General features: G+C 35.2%; 1 protein-coding gene across 1 annotated transcript in view; it reads right to left on the bottom strand.

Annotated features, from left to right (window-relative positions):
* LOC110037914 overlaps positions 1-20,113 on the bottom strand; it is a 131,746-nt gene that overhangs the window by 95,168 nt on the left and 16,465 nt on the right. The window contains exon 11 of the mRNA XM_020742655.1: positions 10,709-10,793. Coding sequence (XP_020598314.1) covers positions 10,709-10,793 — 85 coding nt within the window. The remainder of the gene's footprint in view (positions 1-10,708; positions 10,794-20,113) is intronic.

The raw sequence follows: 20,113 nt of genomic DNA, 5'->3' as shown, positions 1-20,113 counted from the left end.
TATAATATTTTCTACGAAAAACATCACAAAACAAATGCAATACTTAAGAAAACTTTATAATCATAAAAGTTATTTTTTTTAATATCAAAATTACATTCAAAATAACAAAAAACTACAAAATCAATTATGACAATGTCATTCATAATGAAATGAAGCACATTATAACAAAATGTCAAAAACAGCACAATTATCACTAATTGAAGTTAATGCATTCAACAATGGTTTCATCATTTGTGCTAGCTCCATCGGCTTCATCAACGACACATTCACCTTCATAAACAAAAAGCACTATTTTTAAGCAAGGCTCAACAAGAGAATTATTAGCAGCTTCAAGGATTTCAATATCCTCCATTGTAGCCAAGGCATCTCCACCAACATCCCATAATTTTGTGTCCTCGTGAGAATATTTTAAGCTCCTCCAAGATAGAAGACGAAGATTAGTAAGACTAAATACCAAGTCTTCACATCGTTGCGAAGTGATTTTATATGAAATTTCAATATCCTCTGAAGATTAGAAGATCCTACAGAAAACTAAGGAGAGAAATATCTCTGAAATCTTATTTTTCGCCTCATGGCGAACCCTAGCTTTCTGCTACACAGATCTCTCTCGCGTTTGTATTTCCCTGTTTCGTCTTTGTCGGCATCAGTGCTCGCATCGTCGCGTTGTTGTTGTGCTTCACGTTCGCGTGTTTTTGGCGGCAGGCTTGCGACTTCATATCATTACAGACGTCGCCATGCCGAGTTTTTGCATTTCTTTCCAGACGACGTCCTCGTCTGTCCAGGATGCCTCCTTCACAGTCCTCGTGTCATCTCGGTTTGGCGACACAGCTGCTGCTATGCTGTCTTGGTCGCAGTCGTGTTTGTCGCACTACTCTGCCCGCATTTTCGCATTTCCTTTCAGACGACGTCTCCTCGCTTCCTGTTTAACAGAATATTGTCGGCAGAGATGGCTATTCGTTGCTATGCTACTACACTTGCAGGCGACCTTTCGATTCCTACTCGTGCTCCTCTTTCAGAATCAGAGACTGGTTTTCGTATATGTAAATCTTGCAATGTTCATCAAAATGTTCAAAATCTTGCAATGTTCATCAATCTTTTCACGATGCTCTTGAAGGTGGTGGCGATCACACCTTCATAAAAAAAATTGGTGAAAAAAATTGAAAGTCTGCTCTTATTCTCACAGATGTTGAAATTAGTACTCTCGCGTCATCTTGGCGTTTTGCTCTAGTGAAGAAATTTCTTTATGGTAACCCAAAATTGGAGATCATTCGGAAAGAGTTTGAGGCTATGAAGCTATTGGACAGTTGGAATATTAGTTTAATTGACGGTTGGCACATACTAATTCAGTTGTCTCATGATGTTGATTATACCAGCATCTTTTCTCGAAAAGTTATCAAAATCGGCAACCGTAATATGAAAATTCTAAAGTGGACTGTTGGTTTCGACCCAAAGGCGGAGTCCCCTATTATTCCAATTTGGATAAAATTTCCGAGGTTACAATTACATCTGTTTAATTTAGGAATTCTCTACTCCTTAGTAAGTGTTTACGGTAAGTCTCTCAGGGTTGATGTTGATAGTCCTACGTTTGTTGTCTCCAGACCCTCTGTGGCTTGTGTGTTAGTTGAGAAGAATATCACTCAATTTGCTCCGGATGAGGTGTGGATTAGAACCACTCACAACGGATATTGACAAAAGGTTGAAATCGAACCACACCCTCCTTATTGCTCTCATTGTAGTATGTTTGACCACAGCTCTACTATTTGTTATCGTTTGTATCCTCATCTAAGCCGAATATCACTAAAGAACAACCACTCTAAAGACCAACCACTTATTATCCTTGTTGAGAAAATGCAACCCGATCCTCTTCCCAACACTGTAGTTTCTGAAGAAGAACAACAAAGAAGAACAAAGAAGAACAGCATACTACAGCTATAGATTCAATTGTGCTTATACCATCCATTGTTATTGAAGAAGACTCTCTCACATGCCAAGACACACGAAAGTGCTCCTTTGATCCAATAGCATATCAGCCGGTACAACATGTCGTTGCTTCTAATGTTCAACAATCTGCACATCTTTAGCACACTTTCGACCAAGATCAGGCGAGTCAATCTTCGGAGGAGGAATGGCAGGTCTATTCCAGGAGGAAGAAAAAGAATGGAGGCCGACTCCAGCTAGAGAACATATTGGATGATACATTGGTTACTACTGGCAATGGCAATCATCTTACCAACTTATTAGCTTGCTCCTTCCCTAAAACCAGAGACAGAGGCAAAACCAAATTGGGTTGCTCTCTAACCACCTTATACTTTGTATTTCAGCATTTTTAGGTTTTTTTTTGTCTCTAGTGTACTTTTCTGTATTTTCTAGTTTTGAAACCACTTGTGGTTTTGGTGTGGACAGGGTGCCTTGTTTGGGCCCTTCAAAACATTGTATCTGTATCTTTCTTTCTAGTTAATATATAAACATGGCTCCACACCAAAACAGAGAGGGTTCCAAAACTAGAAAATACTGAAAAGTAGACTAGAGACAAAGAAAAAGCCTAAAACTGTTGAAATACATAGTATCAGGTGGCTAGAGAGCACCCCAATTTGGTTTTGCCTCTGTCTCTGGTCCTAGAAAAGGAGCAAGCTAATAAGTTGGTGAGATGATTTTCATTGCCAATAGTAACCAATGTATCATCCAATATGTTCCCGAGCTGAAGTGGGTCTCCATTCTTCTTGTTCCTCTTCGGATAGATCTATCATTCCTCTTTTGAAGATTGGCTCACCTGATCTGGGTCTAATGTGTGCTAGAGCTGTGCAGATTATTGAACATTAGAAGCAACTACATATTGTACTGGATGATCTGTTATTGGATCAAAGGAGCACTCTCATGTGTTTTGACGTGTAAGTAAGTCTTCTTCAATAGCAGTAGGTGGTATATGCACAATTGGATTTGTAGAGGTAGTAAGTTGTTCTTCCTCATGAACAGCGGTGTTGGGAAGAGAATCAGGTTGCATCTTCTCAACAGGGATATATATATGAAAACTATTCCCTTATAATTCATGACCTTGCCAAATATATCTAACTTAAATATGGAAAGGAAATAATTCTAAAAATAAACTGAAAAAAAAAAGAAATAGGAAGGGAATAAAACTCATCAAGGAGTTTCCTAAATTGCCTCCAAACAAATTTTCTTATATTTTCTGAGAATTCCACACTTCCCCTCACGTTGAATCATATATGTTGTGAAGACCCTGTTTGATATTCAACTCAATAAATCTGTCTTGCGGTAAAACTTTAGTTGAGATATTAGTGACTTGAAAATGAGTTCGAAGCTAGATTAAGGGGCCGTTTGGGGTAGCTTATAAGTGTGGGAGGCATTTGAAAATGCTGTCATGCCGTTTGGATCACACGTTTTATCTGTGTATTCCAAAATCCTATTTTTTGATTTCTTAGAGAAGCGAGCTGCAGCATGAAGCCCGTGATCCGCTTTTCGTTTGTGTAAGTAAAGGGAGTATTCCACCCGTGCCCTCCCCTCCTTCGCCCCTTTCATTTTCGTGACCTATGGATTATTTATGTAAGCTTCCACCCTTTCCCTCCCCTCGTTTCCCTTTAGTAACCTAGGGTAAGCATGTAGGCGGTCTTCTAAAGAAAGAGTTCGGACCTTTCTTCCCAGTGTAGGCGTAATCAGGTAAAGTTGTTGTTTTTCTTTTGGTACTTCTTTATTCAGCCTTCAACTACCAATCTTAGCCTTGAACTTCCGATCTTCACGGTTTTTGTGCTTGTTTTTTTGGTTGAAGCGCTTCGATCAATATGGCTTTCATCGAAGAAAAATAAAACAATTAGAGCACTTTGATTTCTCGTATTAGGGTATGTGTTTTTGCTTCCGGTCCAATCCTGTCATTGATCAATGCTTGTTGTGCAAATTTAGGAGATGTTTGGCTGCCATTTTTATTTATTTATTTATTTGGTATAAATGCAACTTGTGTAAATGTTGGTGTTGTAAATATCTTAATTCTTATTTCTACCTAAACTTAGTAAATTTGGGATTTAGCTTAAAATGAAATAAAACAAGAATTGAGACGATAGTTGTATTTATGTCGCTCAAAAAGTATTTGACAATTATTATATTCATTAGTAAATATGAGGGATTATGTACTACAAAGAAAGTTTTGGGATCTATAAAAACAAATTAATTTGGAACTTTTTGATTTTTTCTATTACTATTTTTACTTTTCATAGGGGTACGATACGAGTGAATTTTTTCTTCTTTAAAATTTCTCAATGTTTAAGCTTCAAAGACACGTGTTGGTTTGAATTTGTTTTCGATGAAAAACACTAAATTCAACATAGAATATTATCATATTCATCTAAATATGTTAGAAAGATGGAATTAAGATATTTTTCTAATTTCCTAGAGCTATCTATCTACAACATGTGACCTTGGGTGATTGTGTAAATTTATTTAGTTCTGCTATTTCTTCTTGTTTAATCTTTTATCTGACAGTACGGAATGAGTAAAACTAAAGTGTCTGGATCATCGACTATGTAGAATAGAGAGGTCACTATTATATTTTGTGATCTCTGTCTAAAAGAGGTCGAACTGGAAAATAGGTCCACCTAATATTTTAATTAAAAAAAGGGTGGCAAAATCTTATGATTAAATTTAAGGAACTTACTGGAAGGGATTATGATCGGATGAAACTCAAAAACAAATGAGATCAATTAAAAATTGATTTGAAAATATTGAAAGAACTCAAAAGAGAATCAACGGGATCGGGTCGGGATTCAATTAAGCGAGCAATTGATGCACCAGAGGATTGGTGGACTGAGAGATTAAAGGAAAATATATATCTAAAAATACTTCATCTTGCATCAATTTTCACATTGTAATGATTTCACTAATAAATCATTTAATCTATTTCAGGCAGTGCCGACAACCAAAAAATTCAAATTTAGTGGCATTGATCCAGTTTTGGAGGAGAAGTTAAATGGCATGTTCATTAGGTTGTCAAAACAGGAGCTCGTGCTTTCACCTCAAATGAGCAGGGGTTTTTTGTCTCACCACAATACATGGAGACTGTGAAGATAGGTGAGTCAGGAGGTCTCAACCAAATTCACACAGTTGTTCAATCTAAAAGCGTGCCAAAGCGTCTCAGGGTGGACAAAAAAAATAAATGGTTCGCATTCATCAAAGACACCATTGACACACTGGTTGAAACCTGCAAAGCAAGGTTTTTTCCCTCGCAAGGCAGCTCAATTGAGGAATGTCTTCAAGTCCTCAATACATATCCTGATGTTAAGGCAGAAACAGAATGTTATTTAAATTACGTGAAGTTGCTACAAGACCCAACCATAAGACAGTTTTTTATAAAGTTGGAAACGGAATTCCGACTAAAATACTTGTGCTCTTTCATAGATGATTGACTGTTTAGGATATTATGTATTTTATTTCCTATAGCTCTGTGTAATATTTTTGTCATGGACACATTACTTTGTTTCTTGGTGGTAGAATACCAAGTTTTATATTCTATTATGTAGTGATTTTGTTATCTACCATTCTACCTTCTATGTTTCGCCTCAATTTTCTTAAGTTCTTTTTTATTAAGTTTACAAATTATCATTTCATTTATTTTATAGTATGGATGAAAAATAAGTTAACCACTAATCATTACCTTGTTGTACTATTACTATCTTACATACGTTGGCCGAACCCCTTACATGACGTCGAGTCAGACTGGCGATAGATGGGTTGGTAAGTTATTGTGGGGCCACCCCACACGGTTCTCCAATATGTTTCGTATAACGAAAGAAATATTTTTTGACCAGCTTAATGAACTCTGAAGTCTTTATGGGTTGCACGGCTCAACAAAAACAACGACAAGAGAAGTGTTGGCAATAACCCTATACATCTTATCCCAGAATGAATCCATTAGAGGAGCAATGGAGCGATTCCAACATTCATCGGAAACCATTAGCAGGTAATTCTCAATTGATTTGAATGCTCTGGTGAGTTTGACATGCAAGATAGCTAAGCCCGAGGATCCATCATTCCAATCCATTTCATCACAATTTGCAAATGACACTCGATACATGTCGGTTTTCAAGGTATACCTTTAACATAACATTCATACATGAAATTGATATACATGTCAAATGCTAAAATGTTATAACTTGAATGTCAGGACTGTATTGGAGTTGTTGATGGAATACACGTCGATGCATGCCTATCAGGTACAAAGAAGGTTGCGTACATCGAACGGTATAGCTCCCACACACAAAATGTTATGGTCATGTGTGATTTCAACATGTGTTTTACTTTTGTGATGGCTGGATGGAAAGAAAGAGCGCACGACAGTCGTGTTTTCAAGTTTGCTACGGGAAACCAAAGACATGGTTTCTCGTTCCCATGTTTTAAATTGAATATTATTATAATTTTAGTTGTAATTTTGTTATCTTTTTTTGTTTTTTAATAGGTTTGTAGATAGTCTCTCTTGAGTCAGGAGTATATCTATATTTTCTTTGAACTGTTATGTAGTGTTTTTTTTTATTCTAATATATTGAATGTGTTCTCAGTATATTGAATGTGTTCCCAGTGTTTTTTAATGGCCCAAATGCTTGTTTGTAAATGATCAGGTTCATGATATGTTTAACCTGATGATTGTTCCTTATAACTTTTAAATTAAGAGTTTATATTTGAAAATAATTTTTTGTTAAAAAGAAAAGGTAAAGCACTTATGTAAATGTAAAAGTAGATAACATATTATTTTAAACATATCATGCAAATACTTGTCATGAGGTTCAAGAGTTGTCGGCTCCAATTTAAGAAATAAAGAGCGGACATTAAATGTGAAAGAATCTTACCATATAGAATAGTCGCCCTTGCGCAATAAAGAGCATTAGCAAGTTTATCGAAACACATTAAAAATTTCAATTCATTTTGTGGTAGTCGCCTTTGAGTAAGGAATATATCTTTCTTTTATTTGAACTGTTATGTAGTATTTTTTGGATTTTAGTATATTGAATGTGTCTCCATTATACTAATCTTGCAAGCAGCTCCACTGCGCGTGGCCGAAATGATTATTTTTTCACATACAGCTGCAAATCAACTGTTCTCAAACAACATAGACCAAACAGTTCAACAGTTTATTCAGTTCAGGAGCAGAATGGTCATTTATCCACAAACAGTTGCAAATCAGTCGTTTTTCAAAAGGTGAAACCAAACAGGCAGACAACTTATCCAAATTAGCTGTTGATCAGCAGCTTATCAGGATAAGCTGCTAGATGGATAAGTTGGATAAGCTGCAACTGCCCCATACAGACCCTAAGTGAACAATGCCAAAATTAACTTTCTCAGAGATAAAAATGTATATCAATCTAAATGTGTTTAGTTCTATCATGATGCACAGGATTTTTTGCAACATTGATAGCAGCTTAGCAATCACAAAACTTTTTTATGAGATTGATTGTGGATTATCCCAACATTAAGCAAAATTTGGATCCACCTTCCTTCACAAATAAGATGATTGCTGACTCAATTGAAATACAGCCAAATTTGATCTACATTTAAGCCTGAAAAATTTTTGGATTATCATGTTAAAAAGCTTTGAAATAGGTTGATTCCATTTGAGAAGGTTTTATGGAAACGCGGATCAAAAAATGATCCAAATTGGGAAAAAATTTCATATATGCAAGAAAGATATATGCAGCTTTTCATTTGAGGTATGTTTGTTTTCATGATTATTTTCAAATTTCAAGGACAAGATTTTATCAAGAGAAATTGTAATAACTAAAATAATAATAATAAATTGAATAGCTAGTAGGGGATGCACATCAGTACGGTTTCGTCTTTAGGAGTCTTTAGGAGTCGAAGACAATTCCAACATTTCATTCAAATGGATCGAACATATAGAGCAAAGGGCGAAGAAAGGGTAGCATGTGTACCCTAGCCATCAGGGGGAGAAGAAAAAGGGAGAACCAGAAAAAAGAAGGGAGAAGCAGAAAGAAGAAGAAGCCGAAGAAGAAGAGGAAGAGAACGAAGCATGTCGTGTTGAAACCTAGCCACAGAGAAGAAGAGGAAGGAGATTGGCTCATCGTCTGTGTTGAACTTAAGCCACAAGAGGAGGAGAAGGCTCTGGCAAGAAGAGGAAGGAGGGAAGACGCGCGCGCATGTTGTGCTTGGTCGAACCGAGCTCAAAGGAACAAGAAGGGAGGGAGTTAGATCGTGCGGGAAAAAGCTCCGTAAAAAAGCTTCGGGCGTGCAAGAAGAGAAGAGAGACGGCTCGTGTGTGCGAGAGAAAGCTATCGTTGAAGCTCTAGCTTGTGGTCGAAAAGTTTTTAGGTAAATTAACACACACACACACACACATATATAAACGCGCGCGCATACACACATATACATACATACATACACACCGATATACATACATACATACATACATACATACTGATATACATACATACATACACATATACATACATACATACCGATATATAAATTCATTAAGTGTTGATATTAAGTGCACATAAAATCATTAAGTAATTGAAGAAATGGAGATTCAACTTGAGATCAATGAATGAATCACTTTGAAAGATAATGTACATGTTGATTAATGTTAAAGTTTAATTTATTTAATTTAGAATTAATATTTAATGAAATATAACAGCAATTAAGTTTGAAGATCAGTTCAGCCTATAAGATTGGAGATAGTGAGTTAAGAAGACAAGCAAAAAAGATTAAGGTAGTAATTATTTTCTTATATGTACTAAATTGATGTTTTAGTAAGTAAAACACTTGTATTATTGTTTCAGATACCTGCTTTTAGTTATATGCATTTTGTAGGTTGAACGAATCACTGAAAAGAATGAAATGATAAAAAGAAAAAATGATTGTTCAATGACTTTAAAAAGAGATAATTAAAATAAATGTAATGTAAAAGTTTAAGTCATATCGAATTACTCTCAAATAATACATGTAGGAGATGCTATGTGCCTGTGCACAAAAAAAGAAATGGAAATTATTAAAATGTATTTTAAGGTGGAAAATTTTGAGGATACCTATGGGCACAAATTTTAAGGATATCTTTGAGTATGACAGTAATCTTAATATTTTTTAAATAGTTTAAAAAGGATAAATACATTAAATTGAAACAGGAAAGATTAAATTAAAAATGAAAGCCTACAGCTTGATTTATCAATAAATTATATTTTCTTGGAACATTAATGTAAGGCATTTGCACATTAATTTAATGCATAAAAAATGTAATTGTTCACTAAGTGATGTAACTTATTCTTGAAAATTTATAATTGCTTTCACGAAAACATTAGATTGATATGAATGACAAATGAGAGATGATTTACAGGAGAAGAACAATTGTTGATAGGAAGTACATTATGTATTATGATGGTGGTTACTGGATTGATTACTTCTAAGTTTTGATATACCGTTATGTGTTGGTTTGAGGTGTTGCTTTACTGGCAAACTATGTTTTTGTTTCTAGATGATTTAATTTTATGTATGGTGCACTTTGTGGTTTTTTAGTGACTCTTTTATAAATTAGAAATTATAATAATATTTAAAAAGTAAATTAAATGTTAATTACACTCTTGATTGTATGTTCCCCAAGCCCCGGCTGGGTCGCAAGTTGTGTCTAGCAAAGTTCATATCATGCTGAAAGAATAACAAAGAAACTAATAGTCAAATCCATTTACAAAGAACCGTTCCCCTCAAAGCACCAAAATAAGGGAGTAGAAACCTGGAGAGGAAAACCGCCAGCCTCTGAATAATTTAGAAAGGGGCAAGTGAACCATCAAAGTGCTAAGTTAAGTAAAGATTTACTTTGGATCGTAATAATACACTTGAGTGATTCAATTAGATCGAGGTTTTCTTCCAAGTCATATTCATCATGAACCATGATATTCTCTTTTTTTTAATGAGGAATGGTAAGACCTTAAAGAATGTATAAAAAAGAACCCTTCTCCCTCAAAGCACCAAGAAAAGAAAAAAAGAGGGAGTAGAAACTGTGAGAGGAAGAGCACCAGCCTCTGAATAATTTAGAAAGGAGCAGTGAACGATCAAAGTATTATGTTAAGTATAGTTTTACTTTGGATTGTAATAATGCAATTGAGTTATTCAATAAGATAGAGGTTTTCCTTTGAGTCATATTCATCATGAACCATGATATTCTCACTCTTATTACTGAGGAATGGTAAGGCCTTAAAGATTGTATAAAAGCTTGTTGTTTTAAGAATGGTAGATGCCTTCCAAAGCAAGTCTTTTTCAATGCACTAGGGCAGGTGCTAGAACGGTGTCATCATCCATATAACCACCTAAGGTGACAACTATGCAAAATACTAACATGTGTAATACAGCATTGAAGACCAGATAGTGCAATATCATAATTAAAATTTTATCCCATCATATGTTAAAATACCATTGCATGCAGTTAAGTAGAATGCGTATGCATCAACCTATTGCAGTTAGATACAAATACAGTTCAAATCAAAATTATTTCCAGTAATTTGATTTTGTTTATATGTTAAATAAGTTTCTTTACATTTCTGGTCTTAGTTATTAAAATCCAAACAAAATGCACAAGGCATTTGGTTCCATAGTGTTAAAACTAAATGCCCCACTAATCCTATAATAAAGAAAAAAATAATTTTGTTTGCATGTATTTCAAAGATGCGAATAAATACAACGTAGAACACTAGGAACATAATACCTTTGCTTTCCAGAATCATTTCCAAATATGATTTTGTGAACCACGGACCTTTTATGCCAAGTCTGAAAGCTTCTTCCCAAATTGCCTGTATTACCAGCCCAAAGAAATAACCAATATGTTAATTTAGTAATTCAAAGGTTATGCAAACACAAATGCACAAAAAAGAGGACAGCAGCAAGCTGAAAGCAAGATATGACAGCATCTTAGCAGCTGAGATCGAGAAAAAAATTAAAACTGAAAATAAATATTCGTTGGGGGATGCAAACATAGTTATTTCATGTAGAAAGCATGTACATCTCTAGTACGTACAAAATATTTGCTATCAATACAAAACATAAAATTTGCATTCGCAATCATCAAATCATAAGTATATTAAATATTCAGTCAAATCCAAAGAAGGTTAGTCTATTAAACTCGACAAGTCTAACATGAACTCACCGTAGAAATCAAGGTATCGAATTGAAACGAACTCAGCTTAAAGGACAAGTAGGTATTGTTTTCAAAATATTTGGGTATTCCTTTTGAAGCAACTCATATCAACTTGCCAAACAACTCACTCTTAAAATAGAACGAACTAACGTACTCACATGTGTGAGCGCAGACAAACCTCGACGATAAAGAAAGTATGCAAAATTGTCACACAAGCATATTAAAATAAATGAATCAACATGAAATAATAACTATAAATAAAACATAATTGCTCACCTTAATGAGGAAAGTCAAAGCCTTTTTTTTCATTTTACAAGAAAGCCACAGGTTACTTATAATATAAATACTCGTCATTAGTCTTTGTTAGAATTTAACCAAACGTAATCTTATTGATGCAAAGTGGGATATAAATACCCATTACAGAATCTACTAGTAAGGAAACAAATAAAAACAAAATAAAAGTAAATAAAAGCAAATCAAAGCAATTAATAGAAAATTCTGCATATTAATATTCTAATAATCTAATACTCCCCTTCAAGTTGAAGCATAGATGTAAGTCAAGTTAAACTTAGTTTGAAATCATCGAATAGCGATCGAGGAAGGTTCTTTGTGAAAATATTCGTCAGCTGGCCACTAGCAGACACAAATGGAACACAAATTTCCTCGGACTCGAGTTTTTCCTTAATAAAGTGTCGGTCAACCTCATCATGTTTAGTGCGGTCATGCTGGACCGGGTTGTGAGCAATGATAATGGTAGTCTTGTTATCACAGAACAACTGTAAGGGAGCAGTGACTATCATATGTAGTTTGTGGAGCATGATGTATAACCCGAGAGCCTCACAAATTCCTAGAGACATGGACTGAAATTCGGCTTCTACACTGCTTCGAGCAACTACAAACTGCTTCTTACTTTTCTATGTGACCAGTTTCCCCAAACAAATGAGCAGTACCTCGAGGTAGATCGTCAATCATGGATAGACCCAGCCCAATCCGTGTCTGAGTAAATTGCAATAGAACGAGAGGTTTGGCATTAAAAAAACAAACATAAGCCCAGTGTGTTTTTTAAATAATGGAGAATCCAATAGACAGCTTGGAGGTGGTGCTCATAGAGATCATGCATGAATTAATTGATTATTCCAACTGCGTGGGCATATGTCGAGGCATGTAAGGGCAAGATAGATGAGTTTCCCCACAAGGAGCCTATAATGAGTCTAGTTTACAGAAACTGCATTATAAACATCACAAAGTTTTTCATTGGAATCCATCGAGACTGCAACTGATTTGCACATAAGAAGATAGTTCTTTGTCAAAATGTCAATCTCCGCTGAGGTAGGCAAATACCCTGAGATGACCGAGCAATTTTCATGCCTAAGAAGAACCAAAGAGATCTCAAGTCTATCATTTCAAAGGAAGTAGCAAGGATGTCTTTCAGAGACTTCAATATTGGTAGATCATTCCCTCCGAGAACAATATCGTCAACATAAACAATAAGAATAACTATCTGGCCGTTTGAGGAATGTCGGAAGAAGAGAGTGTGGTCTGATTGAACCTGAATGAATCCATGGCCTACCATTACTTTTGTGAATTTCTCGAACCATGCCCGTGGTGGTTGCTTCAATATACATACTTGCCCTTGGGAGGCAATGGAGTCAAAGCCGGGGGAAAGTCATGCATACCTCCTCTGTAAGATCATCATCCAAGAACGCATTCTTGACATCAAGCTGGAATAAGAGCAAATTCAGATTTAGTGCAATGGATAAGAGGACCTGAATAGTGTTTAACTTAGTAACCGGGGCAAATGTCTCCACATAGTTAACTCCATAGGTCTGTGAGTACTAGGGCTGGCAAAACGGCTCGTTGTTCGCAAACAGCTCGTGTTCGACTCGTTAATTTCGTTTGATAAGTTAACGAGTCGAACACGAACAAAGATGTGTTCGTCCTTTGAAACAAAGATATATATATATAAAAGTAGTATTTTAAAAAAATCTAATTGACTACAAGGCTACAAAGATTTATAATCAATTAAAATATTGATTAAGAAAATAGAATAAAAAATCTTAAATTAGATTCAAATGATGTTTTAATATAAATAATAATTTTTAAATCTTGCTCAAACCCTTATCGTCTTATGGCTACATGATTAGGGTTGTTAAAAGAACTCTTTGTTCGTGAACAGCTCGTGTTCAGCTCGTTAAGAAAACGAGCCCCTTTTGAGCTCGAAATATAAACGAGCCGAACACGAGCTGAGCATGGCGCGCTCATTTTTGGCTCATTTACACCCCTAGTGAGTACCCTTCGGCGACCAAACGTACCTTGTTGCGTTCAAAGGATCCATCAAATTTAAACTTGATGCTAAAACTCCATCAGCACGCACTGCTAGGTCTGTCAAATTGGCTCGTCGTTCGCGAGCAGCTTGTGTTCGGCTCGTTCGTTAAGCCTAACGAGTCGAACACGAACAATTTTTAAACTCGAAATGTAAATGAGCCAAACACAAACAAAACTTTGTTCACTCGTATTCGGCTCGATTTGGCCTGAATATATATATATATATATAGATATATATATACATACATACATATATACATAATAAATATTCATAAAATTAAATATTATAAATTATAATTAATCAATTGTTTTTTAAAATCAAATCCTATAAATTATAATATATAAAAAATTATTAATAATAATATAACGGTATTGCATATATAACCTTATAACTAAAGAAACCCTAATCCCCTCCAGCCTCCGCTCTCGAAACTTCGGCTCTCTTCCTCTTCCGAGTCATCTCCTTCTCCTCTCAAGATCGCAAAAGAGTTTCGGCGGCGAGAGCTTAGGGTTTGCCATTTGTGTTCGTCTACTCTCAAAAGTTTTGTTTCGGCTCTATTTCTCTTCCGAGTCGTCTCCTTCTCTCAAAATCACGAAAGGGTTTCGAAGGCGAGATCGTAGGGTTTGTTGTTTGTGTTCGTCTACTAATATCTTCTTTTATTTCTCCACGGATAGTCAATTGCTCGGTATCTTGCGCTCGATATTCTTGCTTGGTTGGTTGTTTGGCTACCGAGGTGTTATCTTCTCGCTTGGCTGCTCAATATTCCTGCTTGGTTACTTATATAAGAGTTTTGATATGAAATTTAGCTGCTATTATGTATTTTTGCGGTGATTCATATAGATATAAGCGTTTGTACTATGATTCGGCTATTGCCTCTAGATCTGATTTTTTTTTTTTTTAATGGATGACTTTGTGAAGAATAATATGTTTTTTTTCTTTTGTTTTTCAAAACAGAAACACTTCTTTTCCCAGAGCTTTTTTGAACTTTATTAGTTTCACTTTGGTGGTTTAGGGCATGCATCCTTGTGAAATGCATGTACATGAATGTATTATTCTCATTCCGCCAAATTATAATGTGTGGTTTTATGCATGCTAAAATAATAATATGTTGGTTGTTCAACTTAATGTTGTAAGTTGGCTTAACTTGTTTCTGAACAAAAGAGTACAAGCTTTGTCCAAAGATGCTAATGTGAAACACCATCATTGCATTGCATTGCATTGCATTGCATTGCATTGCATTGCATGACTATCATTTCATATACAATAAGTCCAATTATCTATGTAGATGTTGTCACATTTTTACAACTAGTCTCACATTCTCTATGTAGATGTTGTCAAAAGAGGCTGATGTGATTCATTTGCAGGTCCATAACTGTCATCGGATAATTAAAAGCAACTTAAACCAAAGTTAAGATATGTAGTTTGAAAAGAAGTTTGATAAAACTATCTTTAATTTTATATAGTTAATATAAGTAATTTGATAAAGAATCCTAATAACTGCAATTAGTTACGATCATTATCCTATTCTCCTTCTATCTTTTTTTATTTCCATCTTACAAAACTTTGGCAGTTTGAAGTGGTATCCGTTCGAAGTGGTATCCATCATTGGTGCTTTCGTTTAGGCAGAACTTTATCCTAGTTGCATCACCATACAAAATTCACAAAATTGTTGATGCTACCCAGACTATGACGAGGTCTCTGGATGAATGTTTACACGTTTTTGCAGATCAGAAAAGCAATAGTCAGCTTTGGCATTGTTTTATAATGAACTTCCATGAAGGCTTTCCTCAATCTAATAGAATATAGAAGCTGCAACAAGTGTCACATCTAATGACACCTCTGGTGGGGAATGATAGTGCATTCACTTTTGAAGAATAAGCTTGATTAAATTCAAGAATTGACTCAGCACTAATAAACATTTGGCAGTGAAAGTACATATCCCGTTTTAATGGAGATAATCCACAAAATTGGCTGTTTAAAGCTAATCAATTCTAGACTTGCTATAATTTGACGGAGGAACAAAGCCTTACAATTGCATCGACATACATGTGAACCAGCTTTAAGCTAGTATCTAGGCATGCATCAATTGGTTATTCTTCGCTGATGTTATTCTTGGTTGGTTATTCCTAGCTTATCAAGAGAACTTGATATTCCTATTGAAACTTAACATCCCATACATCCTTGATGCTTTATTGCTTTACAGATAACATGTGCAGCTGTTTTTGTTCATAGAGGTTCTATTTTATATTCACTTCCTTGATGAAGTTTCTGTCACTAATGTTCCCGGGTTATTACAATATTGTTGGATATCTAATGTTGTTGGTTATCTAATGTTGTCGGGTTATTACACTTTTAATTAGTTGCCATAAGATGTTATTAGAGGCTATGATGATTATAATTGATAAAATCCCACTATTTGTAGGCAACCATTTTAAGATAAGAATAAAAAAAGTTGCCTAAGATTATTATTTTTTTCTTATTTTGGAAGGCAACACGTGTTTGTAACCATTTTAAGATGAGAATTAAAAAAAAGATGCCTAAGATTATTATTCGTACTCTTTCACATTTTGGAAGTAAGCAAGTGTTTGCAACCATTTTAAGAAAACAATATAAAAAGTTGCCTAAGATTATTATTCTTATTCTTTCAAATTTTGGAAGGCAAAACTTATGCAAACCATAATGGAGGATTAAAATAGTGCTATCTTTGATGTGATATTAAATATTTGAGTGCTATGTGCGTAAATATAAAAGTTTATGAGTGATATCAATACATAAGGAATGTCTTCTATGTATGTTAGTGTCCCTGTTTTTTAGTATTGTTTCAACAAAATTGCTTTAGAAATGCGCCTGTAGCTTCAAGAATTGTACTGAAAACTTTTTCAGGGTCATCAACTTCTTGGCATCTCACACTCTCACAAATTGGTTTATTCTGTCAACAAGGTATGTGGAATTGGTTTATTCTTTCAATAAGTTGTGTGGAATTGGATGAAAGATTTTACCTTTCTGTAGTCCTTTCAGTCATGGCTTGCTTTTCCCGCTTCATTGAACTTGTGCCATTTGGGTGTATTGATGATTAGGTTCCCTCTTTGGAGCATAACAATGAGGTTAAAGGGGAGAGCTTGGATTTGCTCAGATATATCCATGAGGATCTTGAGGGCCCTTCTTTGCTTCCTGATGTAAGAGCAGTTGAAAAACTTTTCTTAGCTAGATTAACACTGGTTTTAGTTCCTTCAGGTATTGATATGCTTTGTGGAAAATTATTGTAGGATCCGGTAAAGAAGAAGTTTGCAGAGGAACAGCTGTCTTTCATTAAAATTCTGTAGTTATTTGTTCTATTATTCCTAAGTTTGTTATCTTCTAACTATTTTCTCACTTTTTTCAATGATGATCTCATGAATTAGATCTAGATTATCAATAAATATAGTGCTAAAATGCAAGAATAAGCTCTTTTTGGAAGCATTCACAGCAAATAGAATCCTTTTTATAACTCTGTCCTGCTTAATTATTGTTTCCTGTATAAAAAAATTGTTATTTTAATTGACAAAATAGTAATATAGGAGCTGAACAAGATAGATGCTTATAGTCAAACTCGATATGATCCTCAAGCGTTGATTGCTACTACCAGGAAGAGGTTTGGGGTCAGCTTCTACATAATTTACAGCTTAATTTTGCATTTACATATACATATCTATGAATTGCAGGTACAAAATCATCATTGGCTCATCGTCATTCACTAACCACTACTTACCGGATCGTCGAACATAAAGATCAAAGAATTAGTATAAAGTCCAAGTTTAAATTTAATATATTTTTTTGAATTTTTTGGGTTGATGTAAGTCCTAAAGTGTATGTATATCAAAAAATAAATGTAATTCTTTTTTTGTCAAATTTTGTATAATTATTTTTCATATTTTGATTTCTATTTGAGATTTTATTTGTATATTTGTATTCTTGTTTAATTTGTAAATGATTAAATATGTAATAAAGTTGTTATTGTGTAAATTTTTGTAAAAAAAATTATATTCTGTGTAAAATTTTGTACGAAAATTATTCTTGAAATTTATTTAATTAATCTATATTTTATTAAATTTATTCTTGAATTTTGTTTGGAATTACACTATTATTACAAACATTTTTTTAGAAAATTTATTATTTTAATTTTATTTAAACAATTAATTATTATAATAATTTTATATTCTAACGAGTTATTTTCGAGCCGAACACATACATGAATAAAATTTTCGAGCCGAACACGACCATACTGTTCACGACCCAATTTCGAACGAGTCAAACACGAGCCCAACTTGAGCTCGCTTAGGCTCGGCTCGTTTATAGCCCTACCCACTGCTTTCTTGCCTCGAGGAAGACCAACAATGTCCCAAGTAAGGTTCAGCTTAAGGGCATTTATCTCCTCCATGATGGCAGCTTTCCAAGTTGGGTTTGCTATGGCATCCTCAATAGTAAATAGAAGTTAATGATTGGTCATGGCTGTAGCAAATGCTCTGTAATTTGGCGATAATCTGCTAAACAAAGCATAGTTTGTCACAGATAGAGAGAGCATGTCTGATTGCGTACCTTACCAGAGAAACTAACTTCCTCATTTGGAGTAGGAGCAGTGTTAGGGATATCGTCCGGAAGGGATTCAAGGTCCAGCAAGAAGTTAGCGAGCTCCAGAGTAAGTGGACTAGAACGAGTGCGTCAACTGTAGACACGAAGAGTGGGAGGATGTGCCGGTGAAATGAAGGCATGAAAGTTTTTTAAAGTGATAGCAGTGTGGTCGTCAATCAAGGTAATGAACCACCGTTTATTGGTGTAGCTAGGAGTGTGAGAAAATCCCCATAAGTCATTGTAAATAAAAGAGAAAGGAACATAAAATGCGTAATTTTGGGGTGGATAAGGAACACGATAATGTTTAGCTAATTGACAGGTTTCAAATTTTAAATTGGAAGGATTTTTATTAATAAACATTAGCGGATACGATTGTTTTAGGTACTAGAAACTAGGCTGACCCAAACGACAGTGAAAAAACATAATAAAACATTCAGTGGACCGAGATACACTGCAATCACTGTGTGAAGTACCTCATTCTCAGTGTTTTTTTTTTCTTGGAAGAAGTAGAGTTTGAAAACCCGCTTAGCAATTTCAATCATCCTCCCTAATCGACGATCCTAAAAGACAAACATCAAAGAAAAAATGAGCAACGCAATCAATATCGTATGTCAGTTTACTGACAGATAAAAGGTTACATTTCAGCAAAGATACATGTAACACAGATTTCAAAGTTAGACCTATTATTAAAACAATAGACCCTTTAACGGAAATGCAACTTTGGGATTTGTCAGCAATTTTAATAGTATCTTTCTCAAAGCAATAGTAATATGTCGAGAAAACTTGAGAGTTTCCAATCATGTGATCAGTGGCACCTGAATCAATGATCCATAGACTATAATGGGCAAAAAATAGTGTCATAGGATTGGTACCTTAATAAATGTGGGAGGTAGAAGGATCAAAAAAGAGGGGACTGGATCCAAGCAAACTGATTAAGTGCTCCATTTGATTATTAAGAGAATTGGAGAATTCTGGATTGTTCTGGGTAGAGGTCGGTTGTATAGTGTCGGATTTAGAGGTTGTAGCGAGACCCTTGGCAGCAGAAGATTTGGCTGAAGGGTTGGATGCAAGTTTCTCGTGGAGCTTCCAGCATATATCACAAGTGTGGTTTGGTTTATGATAGTAATCACAAGTGGGGTGACCAGTCTGGGGTTGAGCATCATTAAAGACCAAGATAGATACTTTGACAGACGGAGTTGATGCACCAAGCATGACAAGTTTACCGCTCTCTTCGTGATGAATCTCAGTAAAATCAGCGCAAGTAGAAGGAAGAGGATCTCGGCCAAGGATACAGCCCTAGACTTCGTCAAAATCTTAACAGTCTTGCCAAAAATTTAAACATATTGTTTTTTCTATAATTTTCTGAAAGAGAAATAGATAGATCGGAGATTCCCAAGTGTAGTCATAATATAGATCGCATTTCATCCGCAATACGACTAGATCATTGTAGTATTGGGTCACAATCCTCGATCCTTGTTTTGCATAACGAATTTTCTTAGATATCTCATAGTTAACTGAAACTCCCTACATCTGAATAGGTATTATGAATTGTTGTCCAGAAGGCGCTAGCAGAAGGAATATGTATCATCGGTCGGTCAATCAAAGTCTCAATGGAGTTGATTAGCAATGACATGATCATGGAATTTTCCGCTTAACAAGCTCCATTAGTTAGGTCAGTCTTCGGATGTTCACGAATCGCACCAGTGAGATGACCGAATTTCCCACACCCTTTGATGAACAAGGACACAGATTGGGACCATTGAAGAAAGTTATTGTCATTTAGTTAATGAGTTATAATGAAGAAGTTCATGTTGTTTTCCTGTCCTTCGATCTGCAGAGGAATGGAGGTTGGAATTGATCCTTCAGCGGAAATAATCTGATGATGGCTCATTGTTGGAGGAGTCTGTCGTGGCTCCGATTGAACCAAATGAGAAGTTAGGTTGTCGAGACATCGTAAAGTTTAGGCTGAAAGAATGTTCCAGGAGGGACACTGATAAAAAAATAGAGGGAGGGAGGGAGGTTAGGCAAAGTTTCCGATGATT

Source organism: Phalaenopsis equestris, unplaced genomic scaffold (assembly GCF_001263595.1).
Source record: "Phalaenopsis equestris unplaced genomic scaffold, ASM126359v1 Scaffold227015, whole genome shotgun sequence".
Taxonomy (NCBI): Eukaryota; Viridiplantae; Streptophyta; class Magnoliopsida; order Asparagales; family Orchidaceae; genus Phalaenopsis; species Phalaenopsis equestris.
This window is presented reverse-complemented; position numbering and strand designations above follow the sequence as displayed.